At 44.8% G+C, this 14,718-nt stretch overlaps 1 protein-coding gene across 4 annotated transcripts in view; it reads left to right on the forward strand.

Annotated features, from left to right (window-relative positions):
- KCNAB1 (potassium voltage-gated channel subfamily A regulatory beta subunit 1) overlaps positions 1-14,718 on the forward strand; it is a gene marked incomplete at its 5' end in the record, with an annotated part of 303,189 nt that overhangs the window by 224,107 nt on the left and 64,364 nt on the right. For all 4 annotated transcript variants that reach the window (XM_079767396.1, XM_079767395.1, XM_079767397.1 and 1 more), the window contains 3 exons: positions 4,720-4,757; positions 9,705-9,784; positions 12,546-12,590. In XM_079767396.1, coding sequence (XP_079623522.1) covers positions 4,720-4,757; positions 9,705-9,784; positions 12,546-12,590 — 163 coding nt within the window. The remainder of the gene's footprint in view (positions 1-4,719; positions 4,758-9,704; positions 9,785-12,545; positions 12,591-14,718) is intronic.

Below are 14,718 nucleotides of genomic sequence, written 5' to 3' on the forward strand. Positions count from 1 at the left end.
ATGTCAGTTTAGTAAATTTATCATCTAAATAACATCCCACTAATTTGAGATTTCACAGTGAAATAATCACTCGCCATCCTAAGTCTCAAGAAGGCATGTTCTCATTAGAGGCAGAAAAATGATTAAGAAAACTGTCACAGAGGGTTTTGACAATCATATGAATTAATAAACCACCTTAGACCTTGTGGAGGCGGGCAGTAGAGAATAAAATCATACCAACAGAATCCCCTGTCTGGAAGGCTGCCACTCTACCCCCCTCTATCAGGAGGGAATATGTCCTATTTGGAAGTGGCACCTCTTCCTCGGGGTGGCTGATGGACCCTGCCTACACTGTGCCATACACACACCCTCCCCCTGCCAGGCCTTGCTGCCAAGGAGAACCCCCCTCTGGGGTAAGGTACCAAAACACGTTAATCACCTCGGGCCTAGGACTGTTGATGAGCATTGCTCATGTTTCTTGAAATTGAAAGAAGCAAGCTGGTTTGCTAAGAAATTTATCCAGTATTTTGTAAATTAATGACAGTCCAAAGGCAATTTAATTTAACCAACAATTATCGACCATCTACCAAGGACACACTTCTATTTTAGGGCTGTGGAGATAAGATGATAAATGAAAAAAACTAACCTTCAGATAGTTCATTGCTTAGTAAAAGATATAAAGTTGGTAAACAAATAACTATAAACAAATGAGTAAGGAATGTCTAAAGGGCCAAAGTAAGCTGAGTGTAAGTGTAACAGGGTCCCAGAATGGAATCATGTATATATTTAGGGTAAACGTATATGCTATCCATGTTCTATTTTATACTAAACGTTTTTAAATAACTAAAGAAGAAAACATTTGATTATTACTATTTCTTTCATAATTCATTACTGCTTTTATTTGGAATAAAAAACCTGACATCTTTATTCTATACCACGATGTCAGTCAGGTCCTGTATATTTTCACTGTGATATATGTTTTACAGCCTTAAAAACTTATGATAAGGTTGGTAGGTAGCTTTATGCAGATTGATTTTTCAGATTCATATTTCTAAAAATAAGCTTTTCCCAACATGGATAGAATTATTGTAAATGGTTCTTATAAGTAGAATAATCTCCTCCAAGATCTGTGTGTAATGTTGCCATCATTAGTCTGGCTATCAATGTTGTCATATTTAGTCTTCAATGCCATTTCGTACTACATTTTGAGAACTTCAAATCATAGCACTTCATTTGTGCTATCAAAAATTAATTAAGCAAAATAAGCCAGTTAGAGAAAGCCAAATATCACATGATCTCACTTATATGTGGAATCTAATTAACAAAATAAACTGATGAACAAAATAGGGCCAAAGGTATAGATGCATGGAACAGACCTCAGGGGTGGGAGTACAGGAAGAGATTAACCAAAGAACATCCTATCTAATAAAAGAGTAATATGCAAATTGACTGTCACTCCAACACACAAGATGGCTGCCCCTATGTGGTCAAAGATGCCACCCCCATGTGGACACAAGATGGCCACCACAAAGGTGGCCAGCAGGGGAGGGCAGTTGGGAGGGACCAGGCCTGCAAGGGAGGGCAGTTGGGGGCAATCAAGCCTGCAGGGGAGGGCAGTTATGGGTGACCAGGCCGGCAGAGGAGGGAAGTTGGGGGCGACTGGGCCTGCAGGGAAGGGCGGTTGGGGGGGACCCAGGCCTGCAGGGGAGAGCAGTTGGGGGGGGACCAGGCCTGCAGGGGAGGTCAGTTAGGGGCAAACAGGCTGGCAAGGGAGCAGTTAGGCATCAATCAGGCTGGCAGAGGAGTGGTTAGGGGGTGATCAGGCTGGCAGGCAGAAGCAGTTAGGGGCAATCAGGAAGGCAGGCAGGTGAGCAGTTGGGAGCCAGCAGTCCTGGATTGTGAGAGGGATGTCCGACTGCCCGTTTAGGCTTAATCCTGTCCCAGATTGGAGAGGGTGCAAGCTGGGCTGAGGGGACCCCCCCCCCATGCACGGATTTTGTGCACCGGGCCTCTAGTATATGCATAAATGCATAACTCGTGGACACAGACAATAGTGTGGGAGAGGCCTGGGGAGCAGTGGGGTCTGGGTGGAGGGGGGCAAAAAGGGAAAAAATGGGAGATGTCTGTAATACTATAACAACAAAACATTTTTAATTAAGAAAGCTAAAGCAAATAATTCTGGTTTATTTTCATCAAGTTTGAAATCCAGTATTTAATGAATGGCCCAGTTTCAAAGAATAAATTTCAAGCTATCAATTTCATTTCTGGAAACTGATTGCAATATAGGAAAGTGGACTAAATTATTCTTTAACAACTGAAATTTCCCAAAGACTCTATTTTGTCAGAACTGAGAGAAGCAAATGAGATATTTATGCAAATACTTGTAAATGCACCTATAGAAAAAATTCAAAAGGTGTAGATGAGTTGTAATGTCAGCAAGAAACTTGGAACTTCGAGACAGTCTTTGGAGATAGGACTGATCCCTTTGATGACATGAACAGTTAAAAAAAATCTCTGTCATCTCAGTATAAGTAAACCAGCAAATTCATCAAGCAGACACTGGCCTGATTTTGCTCCAAGATGCAAAAGAATGGCCAGTTCATGGCATTAATTATTGAATTCATGGCCTGTCTCATTTTAGCTTTTCAGCCCAAAGCAAACTCCTGATGAATGAGAAAATTAAAAGGTATGGACTTCAATATTTAGTGCCCCTACAAAATACTGCTGCCTGGGGATCTGGTGTTTGACAGGTTCAATGTGAGCCCCATCCTTTGTGAGAGCCCCATCTGTAGTCAACACATAACTCGGAATAGAGCATCCTACATCCACTGGTCTGAGATCTTTGTCATCACAAAGTAAACCATTCCTTGATGTTATGCTTTGAAGAAATTCTTGTTCAAAAGCTCTTTGACCCTTCCAAAATTCTCAAAATATCACAAATAAGCATAGCTAATAGCATGTTATTATTTATATCTGTGTTCTCATTTGCTGCAATAGGAAATGCTACCAATAATTTAACTTATTCTGAAAGTTTTCAATCATATTTTTAACATGCTGAGTACAATGATTCTGATTATACTAAAATTTGCAAGTGCTGGTTTATTCTCTGGACACATGATTTCTGCTGCATTCAAAAGAGACTCCTTTATAACAGTACTAGTGGCCTGGTGCACAAAATTCGTACATGGGGGGGTGTCCCTCAGACCGGCCTGAACCCTCTCCAATCTGGGACCACTAGGGGGATGTCCAACTGCCAGTTTAGGCCCGATCCCGGCAGTCGGACATCCTTCTCACAATCCAGGACCACTGGCTCCTAACCACTCACCTGCCTGCCTGCCGGCCTGATCACCCCTAACCACTCGGCCTGCCAGCCTGCTCACCCCCAACTGGCCCCCCTCCCCCGCTGGCCTGCTTGGCCCCAACTGCCCTCCCTGCCCCCCGCTGGCCTGATCACCCCCAACTGCCCTCCCCTGCCGGCCTGATCGCCCCTAACCACTTCTGCCTTGGCCCCGCCACCATGGCTTTGTCCAGAAGGACGTCCGAAAGGTCTCCCAGAAGGTCTCCCGGTCTAATTTGCATATTACCCTTTTATTAGTATAGATTGTCTGTAAAAAGGTTTGATGCCATAGCTATTTTCACCTAAGAGAACTGCATTTCACAGCAATCACTTATTTTGCTTTCATTCAAAAACAAACACGCCCATCTTTTTTGTATACCAGTCATGGCTGGTTTTATTATGGTGCCTTAAGTTATAATTTTTCTGTGCAAACAGTCTTTGTTTTTATGTTCTTCACATGCACCAAAAAAAAAAGTACACTCCTATTTTTTTCTTGAATCCTCCACTCTGTTCTTTAGGAGATGCACAAGCTTATTTTTCTCTTAATTTTACAATTTAAAAAAGAGCAATAAACATGTGGTAGGAAATAACAACTGCATTTGATTTCAGTGTTGGAAATGCAAAGGAAGGTATGTGGACTTGGACAGACTGTGGAAGGCATAGCCCTTCCACAAAGGACATTGCCCCTCAATTCAGGAGTGTCTGCCTTGTGGGGACACCCAGCCTTCTGTTGTTAAGAGAAACTGGAAATCAGACATTTTAAAGAAAAATGTCCTAATTATTTAAATGTTGCTACCTTATTCAAATTTCATTAAAATAGCAAGCTGGTCAGCATTGTTTTAGCCGGGCAAAACAACTCTGCAAGTAAGTACAAGGTGGTACGTGTCACCTTCTGGGGCTTGGAAGTGAGCATTGGAAAGACATTTGAGAGGTAAGAGGGAATACAAAACAGAGTCGATTGTTGGAGACAATGAAGGAAAGAACCACAACCCAAGACCTTACCTTCACTTTCAGCTAAGGGTAGCTCCTTAGCTAAGTGAGAGCAAGAATGGGTGTGTATCCAGAGCAGGCATGGTACCGTTGCCTTCTTACACATTAGCATTTGTGGTCCTCTGTCAGAAGAGAAAGCATTGTGTAAGACTGGGCTGTCCTTAGCATATATGGTACCTATGAATGAGGAAAGGGCCTTCTCTCCTCCAGCGGGATGCAGACTCCTGCTGGATGACTTAGTGAGAGGAGGAGGATGGGCTGGACTTCAGCCCCCAGGTGTCCCTCATCCAGGTACCTTCAGGAACAACCTGTTGAAGTAGTCTTGTTGTGAGAAAAATTGTTTCCTCTTATTATACACAATATTATAAAATGATTATGTTGTAAGTAATGTACAAATATTTATTCTTTTCTAGGAACATGGGTGACATTTGGAGGTCAAATTTCAGATGAGGTAAGTTACTTTTGTCTTCCATTATGCTGATCAAAGAAAATGCAGAGAGAGCTATGTGGTAGGAGTATTCTGCCTGAGTTTCTGGCATTTTACAAGGATTGCTTTAGTCATGGGAAATGGCTAAGATCGACTCAAGTATTATTTTCAATTTTATCTTGCTTCTTGTATTTTTCACATTTAGACTATTAATCCTTGAGACTGTCAATGCATTATATGTGCAGGCTCAGTAGATAGGGAGAAGGAACCAGTTTGGAACGAATATTAGTCACTTTATAGAAAGATTGTATTGCTATTGATTGTATAGCTCCATCTAGGGTGACCAAACTGATCCCAATTGGCATGGACTTTCTCATTTTAGCAGGGGGTTTCTCAGACCAGGGCAAACCAGGACAGTTGGTCATCCCGGCTTGGACAAGTTAATCCAATTGCTCTGAGTCTTAATTTCTCCTATGTAAAATGGGATAATAATGTGGTCCTTCAAGATCTGTAGAAGGAATTAACCATGCTATGCATGTAAGACATTTATATAGCCCTTTGACTAGTAGGTAGCAGACACTCATAAGTGGCAGACACTCATTACATTCCTTTAAATTTTTGTTTACAATTCAAAAACAGTGCTTATCGTGGTTATATGCTTATCATTGCATTTAAGGAATACTTTCATATGAAACCTTACCATTGTAACAGCATGGGTGGACCTAGAGGAAATTATGGTAACTCAGTTAGAGAAAGCTCATTACCATATAATTTCACTCATATGCGGAATCTAAAGAACAACAACAATAACAACAAACACATTGAAACAGACTCATAGATACAGAGAATAGATTGATGGTTGCCAGAGGAGAGGGAGGGTGGAGAACTGGGTGAAAAAGGTGAAGGGATTAAGAATCTATACTAATAAAAGGCCTGTGTCTCTCACAGCGGGCAGGGCAGGGCATGAGCTACTAGCGAAGAGCTTTGAGCAGCGATGGGTGGGGCGACCAGCTGAGGCAAGGGGAAGCAAGCTACTCAAGCACGGTTTCGGTGCGTGTTGAGCCTCTATTTACCTATAATGTGTTGAGCCCGGTACCTGTCCCAGAACAAGTCATTTGTAAAGGTAGTTCTTACTATCATTCCTAAACAGAAGCTTGGGGGGCCTGGGGATCTTTACCCAGCTCCCAAGGTCACTAACATTAGTTTATAAATCCAGGGGGAGGAGTCTTGCCCACATATTCTTATCTGTCTGAATGCCTGTTCCCAGTATTGAGCATAGGTCACCATAGAAAGCGTGTCACATAGGGGATTCCGTGAGAAGCAGACTCCGAGATGGAGGTTAGCATGCAGAACAGTATTAGGAAGTGATCTCAGAATCAACACATGGCAGAGAAGGAAGCAGAATTGGGCATACAGCGAAACTGAGGCATGATGCAGTCTCAACAGTGACCTCAGTTGACCCCACTGGGAGCTCCAAAGCTGAGATGGCCATGAAGGATTGTCCCAAGTTGGGGCAAAAGGACTGAGCATTTACATCTCTTGTGTGACCAACCATTGGATAGAGGCTGCTCTTGGAAGTGGGTTTGATGTTGGACTAGGCCAGTGGTCGGCAAACCGCGGCTCGCGAGCTACATGCGGCTCTTTGGCCCCTTGAGTGTGGCTCTTCCACAAAATATCATGTGCGGGCGCGCACGTACAGTGCGATTAAAACTTCGTGGCCCATGCGCAGAAATCGGTTTTCGGCCTGGGCAAGTCTATTTTGAAGTGGCGTTAGAACACTCAAGGGGCCAAACAGCCGCATGTGGCTTGCGAGCCGCGCTTTGCCGACCACTGGACTAGGCAATTCTCTTTAGCCAAGTGCAATTTCCAGAGCAGGCTGATAACTTGAAGGCCAGAATTCCTAAGCAGCTACGGGAATAAGCCCTTCAATTCTGAAGGAGGATCTGGGTGGCCATCACAGGGCCCTCTGACTGGTATCAGGTAGGATGTGTGGAGGAGGCCCAGCTTGCCTAGGTCAGAGTGTGCATGGCTGACCTCTGAAATGAATCATTTCAAAATTATGATGCTAAAATCTGCACAATAAAGTCATGAGTGGCTGGAGCAGCTCTCACCTCAGATGCAGATCAGACAAATATCTACTTTCCTTCCAGAGAGAGCTGTGGCTTCCCCCCAGGTCCCTGCAGAGAGAATGCCAGCAAGGAGAAGGAAAGGAGGCACAGGTAGACCAGTCACACCAGTGGCTGAATTGCTGGAGCTCAAATATTTCCACATGGCAAAAATGTAAGCCAATAGCAATAAATTCACCTCCCTAGATTTCCCAACTTTCTCTCTGGCTTTGGATGAGCTCAGCACAAAGCAAATACAAACATGGATCCTGGGATGACCACACCATTATGTGCTGGGTGACGCAATCATCAGTGTTGCCTCTGGAAGGGATGATGTCCCCGTTACTGGGATAGTTCAACCATATATTAAGTAGCCACTGGACAAGGATCTCATCAAAATTTTTCAAACATGAAACTAAATAACCCTGTGAGGTGCCTCCCAAAGATGATTTGGCTTCATTATAAAACCAAAATAGATGTTATTCATATGAATAGTATTTTTAAATAATGGTAAGAGTGTATTATCATCTTATAGCATTTAATTTTTAGAGTTTTACTTACATTTTCTCATCAGTAAAGTAGTTAGGGTTCTTTCAACTGCAGGTACCAATAAACTCAACTCAAATGGGCTTAACCAATAAAGGAAAAAATGATTTTGACTTTCACCCTGGAAGTGTAGACCTAGAGCAAGCTACAGGGTTGACTCAATCAGTGGGCCTCACTCCATTTCCTAGGGATTCTCTTGGTCCTGTATTCCTTTGGTAGTAAGAGAGCTATAGGAATCCTAGGCCTCAATGAGGATAATACCTGCAGGGAAAGAAAAGGCGAAGTGAGCCTCCTTGGGGCCTCTGGGCTCCATGGGGGACCTGAACAGAATCACCCTTGTTTTTCAGATGAAGAAACTGAAATACAGAGAGGTCAAATGAATTGACCAAATGTATTTATCCAGGACATGGTACACTCAGGACCAGAATTTGGTCTTCTGACTTAGTTCAGTGATTTCATTGCTTCGCATTGAGGTCTTCAAATGCTATGGCTGGGAAACATCTCAGCAATCATTTAGTCCAACTCTCCATCTAGGAGTCTTCATCTTATCTTAAAATTTCTCTCTCTATAAGATTTATTATGTACTAAAGGCCTGATGCATAAAAATTCATGCACTGGAGGAGGGTACCTCAGCCCGGCCTGCCCCCACTGACAGTCTGGGAGCCCTCAGGGGCAGGAGGTGACCCGGTGATCAGGGAAAGGCGATGCCCCCATCACACCTCTGCTGCTGCCACTGCCGGCAGCTTAAGCCTCGGCTGGCCCTGGTTACCTGAGCCTCAGGCAGCCCTGGGTAGCTGGGCAGCCGCCATCCGAGGCTTGCCTGTGCCTTGAGCCGGCCCTAGGCAGCTGGGAAGCTGCCATCCGAGGCTTGCCTGCACCTCAGACAAGTCCTGGGCGGCTGGGGGACTAAGGGGACTGGGGGACTCCCGACATCTTGTGGCTGTGGGTGCTGCCATCTTTGAGAGTGGGGCAGTCAGTTAGCATATTCCCTCCTTATTGGCTGTGGGCACCACCATCCTTGAGGGCGGGGCAGTCAATTAGCATATTCCCTCCTTATTGGCTGTGGGTGCTACCATATTTGAGGGCGGGGCAGTCAATTAGCATATTCCCTCCTTTTTTCTTTTTTGCATATTCCCTCCTTATTGGCTGTGGGCACCACCATCTTTGTGATGGTGTGAGGGTCAATTAGCATATTCCATCTTTATTAGATAGGATGTTTTCCAATAACAATCTATCAGCATGTCATGTGACATAGCACAAGGTTAATATTATAATACAAGCACAGTAACATAGAACAATCATGATGGGAAAAACTATGCTTGTCCTAACTTTTAATCTCTACTTGGGGTACATTAAAAGTAGTAATAGTACTTTTGCTGTTTTTTTCCTAAAGGATTTGCAGGGACTCCATTGTGCTAGCCTAATAATTTTCTTGGCTGGCCAATTTTAAAAACAGGAAAGTAGTTTATCTTGGAAATGCTGATGAAGCACTTCAGCCCACAATCAAAAGCATAAATGGAAAAATCAATTTTAATTATTTGTGAGGTGTGTAATTTCCCAATTGACTAATAAGTCTAAATGAAAAAATGGCCCCTTTCCACCTCTCTTTATCGCTATTCCTCAATGGCTGTCCCTCAAGCTGTCATTATAGCTACCCCCACTCTCTTGTCACACTTGCCACTTGCATCAGCAGCACAAAGGAGAGGACCAGAACTGACAGTGAGGAGCTGGGTCCCCGTGCCCCACTCTCTCCTCTGCTTGTCCTGTGGATTCGGCTGGCTGGCCACTCTGATGGTGCCTGGGGTTTTGCTGAGTTAAAACAGTCACAGTTCTGTCTAACCTTTCATTCATCAAAACAGTCTGCTAAGTTTTGAGGAAAACAGGTCCAAACTTTTAACTCACAAGTCACCCAGGTGCCACAATCCATTGGCTTGGAGAAAGGAGAAGAAATGGAGTCAGCTGCAAAACAAATGACCCTCTGTGTCAGAGAAATTACGGTGCCAAAGAGAATGTCAAACCTGGCCTTCCAAGCAGAGTGAGCAACAATCTATCCACCTCACTGAGCTCCCTAGGGCTTCTGGGTCCCAGCGCCCTAGGGAGCTCAGTGAAGTTCCTCAGTGCCCGGCTATGTCTCAGGGGAAGATGCATCCACCCTCGATAGGCTAGCTGAAATTCTGGTTTTCTTTCTTTACTACAACTGAGAAAAACAAGCAGTGGTTAGGGAAATTTCCATGTTCTTAAAGACCATTTAAAGGATTCAAAATTGCTTCTCAGGTTTGAAAAGCATTTGGCTTTTCTGACTGACTGCATCCTCTTGCAGGTTGCTGAACGGCTGATGACGATCGCCTACGAAAGCGGAGTTAATCTCTTTGATACTGCCGAGGTCTACGCTGCTGGAAAGTAAGTCGGCACCTGTTTGTTTCCCTCACGTGACATTTCTAGAGCCATGGGACTCTGCCCTAACCATTGTTGACATGCGGGTGAGAAGGATCTGTCCTTGCCACACCTGTTATGGCACCACTTTCCCCCCTCCCTCCACCACCATCACCAGGGCATCTCTGGCCCCTTCTGCCCACCCAAACCTTCCCACCTCTGGCCCCTGTATGAAAAATGGGCTGGAAGCAATTGCTTTGGTCTACATGAGGGGCAGAGGTGGCTGGGCCCAGAGTGGTGGCAGTGGAGATCAAGAAATATTAGTTCAAAATATGAGTGAGCAAATAAAGGAGCAGATTCCAATGTGGTTGTTACTTCATAACCACATTTCATAGTTCCTCGACCCTCGACCCTCGAGGGAAACTGGGCCGTCCTCTTTGGAGGGAAGCAGGAACTGATTCTCCTGTTTGCAGGCTTGTTCCTCCACATAGTATTACAGGTAGATCAGAGATTAAAGGAGGATCCTTAAAGATACCAAGAAATCCAGTATCTATACATACAGAAGCCTAAGCGATCTTTAGGGCCAGTTGACAGGTCACTATGATGCACACTGACCACCAGGGGGCAGACACTCAATGCAGGAGCTGCCCCCTAGTGGTCAGTGCGCTCTCACAGCCAACCTCCCATGGCCTGGGCCGGCCAACCTCCTGTGGTTCCTCCCCCAAGCCAGCCAATCTCCCACGGTCCCTCCCCCTGGGATCGCCCCGATTGGGACTGGGCAAGATGGCCTAGTCTTTTATAAGAGGTTATTTCAGACCCCACTCTGAGGACAGAGGGGGCTGCAAAGAGGCCTCACTTCTTTTGCTGGAGAAGTCCCTTCTAGCTACAACCTTCCCATGGACCCCAGAGAAGGTTTGGGCTCTAGGACAGGGCTCACTGCTAAGTCAGAACACCTGGGTAATGTGCCCTCATGTGAGCCCCAAGGTCCATGTCCTCCAGGTTCCAGCACAACAAGCACATTTTAGAACAGAACGGGAACACCTTGGCCTCCTACTGTGAACATGGATGCAGCTCCAAGAACTGAAAGGCACTAAGTAGCTGGACAGCTGCTTGAGCAGCTCTGCAATTTTCTAACAGGATTGCGGTGCATGGTCACCTGCAGGCCTAATTCCCACCCCACTCTGGGTGAGAATGACAATCAAAATGCTAGACTTGCTGAATCAGGTTCATCATTGCCTGGTCCAAGTGTATTTTCCTTGCGTGGGTTTCCTCCTTCTCAAGGGCAGGTGTAAATGTTTAAGGACCCTCTAGGACGGTGGTCGGCAAACCGCGGCTTGCGAGCCACATGCCTCAGTCAGATTGAGGATGTTTTTAGCAAAGGCCAGCTTAGGAGTACCCTAATTAAGTTAATAACAATGTACCTACTTATATAGTTTAAGTTTAAAAAATTTGGCTCTCAAAAGAAATTTCAATCGTTGTACTGTTGATATTTGGCTCTGTTGACTAATGAGTTTGCCGACCACTGAGCTACGAGGTTCAGAGCCCACGTTCCTGACGTTTTCTGTTGAGTCCAAGGAGAGAAAATGAAATTGATAAGGCCATGCTCCTTTCAACATCATACCCTTTCTCCGTGTTTTCTTCTTTTTTTGAATCCTGCTCAATACCAAATGGGGCTAAGGTTGAAAAGGGGGAAGAGTGGTAAACAAGCGTGTAAAGAGTTCTGTTTGTATTCCTACTGTGAAGAAGAATCAGTTCTGGTTAATTACTGTTTGATTTGTCAGTGTGTAACTGACATCGGTTCCCACTGTGAAAAGCAAGATTGCAAAAGGCAACCATCAGAGAGACAGAAGGGGAGGAAGAGAAGAACGCTGTGCAACATTCAGCACATGTCTATTTGGGGTGCGCTCCATAGCTAACTGCATCGTGGCTCCCAAATACACTCCAACAGAGACGGAACTTTCAGTCAAGACGCACAGTGATTAGTAATGACTCCCATCTGTAGGACCCTAGTGGACAAAGTGCTAATTCCATTGATGTCCCCACTCACAAAGCCTCACAGAGCAGAATTGGTCTTACTGGGAGGGGCCTAGAAGATAGTTTTAGTCTCCTCAAGCTTGGCTCTCAGCTGGGCTAGGAAGATGCGGATAGGACAGTGGGTATGTCCTCAATATACCTCTCCACGACCCAGCCTTAGGTGCAGGGAGAACACTTCTCTACACCTCCTTATGTCCTGCATCTATGACAATGCTTGTCACTGGAACCCAGGACATTCTCTATGTGGGCCACTGCATCTGCAGCCCCTACATCTGGGTCTTCTAAACCCACACATGGGTACTTTTATCCTGCAAGATCTCCTGGGAGTCGATATTGTCGGTCTAAACAGTGTGAGCTCTCGTTGTCCTCCCAGGTCATAATTGGAAGTCATAGCAAATAGAAGCAAAATCTTGACTCCCCTTTGGGACACAGCCAAGCAGGACATTTAGAGATGAGATCAGTGGTTTAAAAACACCAAACTGCCAAATGACTGCACTGTTTCTTAGTGTCAGGACCACAGGTGGTCTCCTGCCAGCGTGAAAGGACTTGGCAGGTGCCTCTGCGATGCTCTGGAGCGGGATTCTGCAGGCACAAGCAGAAACAGTGGAAACTGTGCTGCCAGCCGAGAGCAGCTTCTATTTTTAGGGACATGGAGGCCCTGAGAGTTCAAACAAGGGATGGCTCTGGTGTTTTGCATTGACTCTTGCATTTCCAGGCCACTGTACCCTAAGACACTGTCTGTGTTCCCCTCCAGGGCTGAAGTGATTCTGGGGAGCATCATCAAGAAGAAAGGCTGGAGGTAATGCATTCACCACCATAATTTACTTGCCTTTAAAAAGACTGACATTATTTTATAACCAGAGAAGGGAAAATAAAATTGGATGGCAACTGACCAAAAAGTTGTCCAAAAAGAAGTCAACTCTTCATTGATTTACAGAGTTTTGAAAATGAATACCAGCAAGTTCATTACTTGTGCTTCAAAACTTATTGACTAGTCTTTAATCACAAAGAATTACCATGGGGTTAAGCCAAGAGGGAGGGAATGTTTAGGAGGTATTTGTCAATAAAAGAAAGGGACATTTTCATGGCTTCTGACTGCCATTTAGGGTAATTTGGTAAAGGAAGCCAGATGACAGGAGGCTGATTGTATATACACATGTATTTATGTTCATTGTTCATTTTATTACCAAGTCTGAATGCAAAGAGATGATGAAATAAGAAGTCCTTGGGATAAATACCCCAAAGCTTTCTTATCTGCCAGTATCTCTCCTGTGTCTGGGGAGCCCTATTGTCTGGGGGGGGGGGTCACATCCCATTTTATCACCTTCTGTATTCAAAGCCAGTGGTAACAACGGATGCCATAACAACTGGGGACAGGGGCACAATCCCCCTACATTTCACTATGTGTGCCAGCCCCAATACCCCCTTCTCCCCAGCATGAGTACAGAATCAGGCAAAGCCCAACAAAGACCATTGGACAAGTTTGGGTTTCTCTTCTGCTCTGGTATAATCTCTGCTGATGGCCAAATGGATAACAATTCAATAGTATCAGTGAGATAGTGCAAAGAACACTACACCCATGCATGTACACAGATTGTATAAAATTTAGTCTAGGAAAAAGGGACATTCTCACAGAGTATAGCTCAAGACTGATTTCATAATGCCTTTCCACAAAGCATTTAAACTCCCTCTGGAGGGGAAACTAGAAGGATGGAGGAGATATCCATGCATTCTTAAGGCTGCTTACTCCTCACTCTTAGAGAAATGTTTGGTAGGGATAGAGGGCCTTGTGAAAAAGAAAACCAGAAATTTATGGAGTTGTCAATAAATAAAGTTTGGTGACCTACTTTCTCCCTCTCGCTTCTCTTCCTCCCCAACTCCAGGGATTGTAAGTCTGTTAAGAATGAACCATATTCAACCTTAAATATGGAAACATACTCATGTTCCCACCCAGTCCTCCATCTTGCCTGAGTTACCTGCCCACTCAGCGTGCTGGTCCATCCACCACAACCCAAACAGAGACTGTATCCATTTCCTAGAGCTGCCATAACAAAGTGCCACAACCTGGATGGCTTAAACCAGCAGAAATGTATTCTCTCACACTTCTGAAGGCCAGAAATCCAAAATCAAGGTTTGGGCAGAGTCACGTTCCTCTGAAGCTCTGGATAAAATCATTCCTTTCCTCTTCCCAGCTTCTGGTGTTCTTGATGGCAAATGTTGGTGTCTCTTGGTGCACATACAGCTCTTCAACATCTGCCTCTATCACCACCTGGCATTCTCCCTTCCTATGTGTCTGTGTGTCTTCTTATGAGCACACACTTAATTTAACTAACCACATGTTTTCAAGTCAGCTGACATTAGGAGACACTGGGGGTTAGGACTTTAATAACATACATTTTTGAGGGACACAATTCAACCTATGACAGAGACCTTGGGGATGAGGCCACTAGCAGTCCGGTGAGATCTGCAGCGGGGATAGGCTGACAGAGTCCACCTGAGGAAGGAGGGGAGGACTCAGTGCCATGGCTCTTTCCCCCTGGACACCCAGAGGACATTTAGCCATCAAGCTCCATAGTTTGCAGAGCCTATTATATACCTAAAGGAAGTAGATTAACATGCACTTTCACACACTGCCTTTCAGTCTTGCAAATAAAAGCTTAAGCTATCACCAGGCCACAGAATATTGATATCCATTCACCACTCCCCCCAGAAAACTGGTGAAAAGATAAACTGTATCATAGAAGCACACAGGCAATTTCAACTAGAGCATACTTGGCTTCTGCTCCCAGTGCCACCCCTTGCTAACGGTGCTGTCCTGGACAGGTTACTTCACTTCTTTGAGTCCCAATTTCTCCACCTCTAAAATGGATGTCATACCTGCCCCTACACGTCATGCTGATAAAGTGGCATAAGGTCAGCAAATGTCT

This window comes from Cnephaeus nilssonii (assembly GCF_951640355.1).
Source record: "Cnephaeus nilssonii genome assembly, chromosome: 3".
In the NCBI taxonomy this organism is placed as follows: Eukaryota; Metazoa; Chordata; class Mammalia; order Chiroptera; family Vespertilionidae; genus Cnephaeus; species Cnephaeus nilssonii.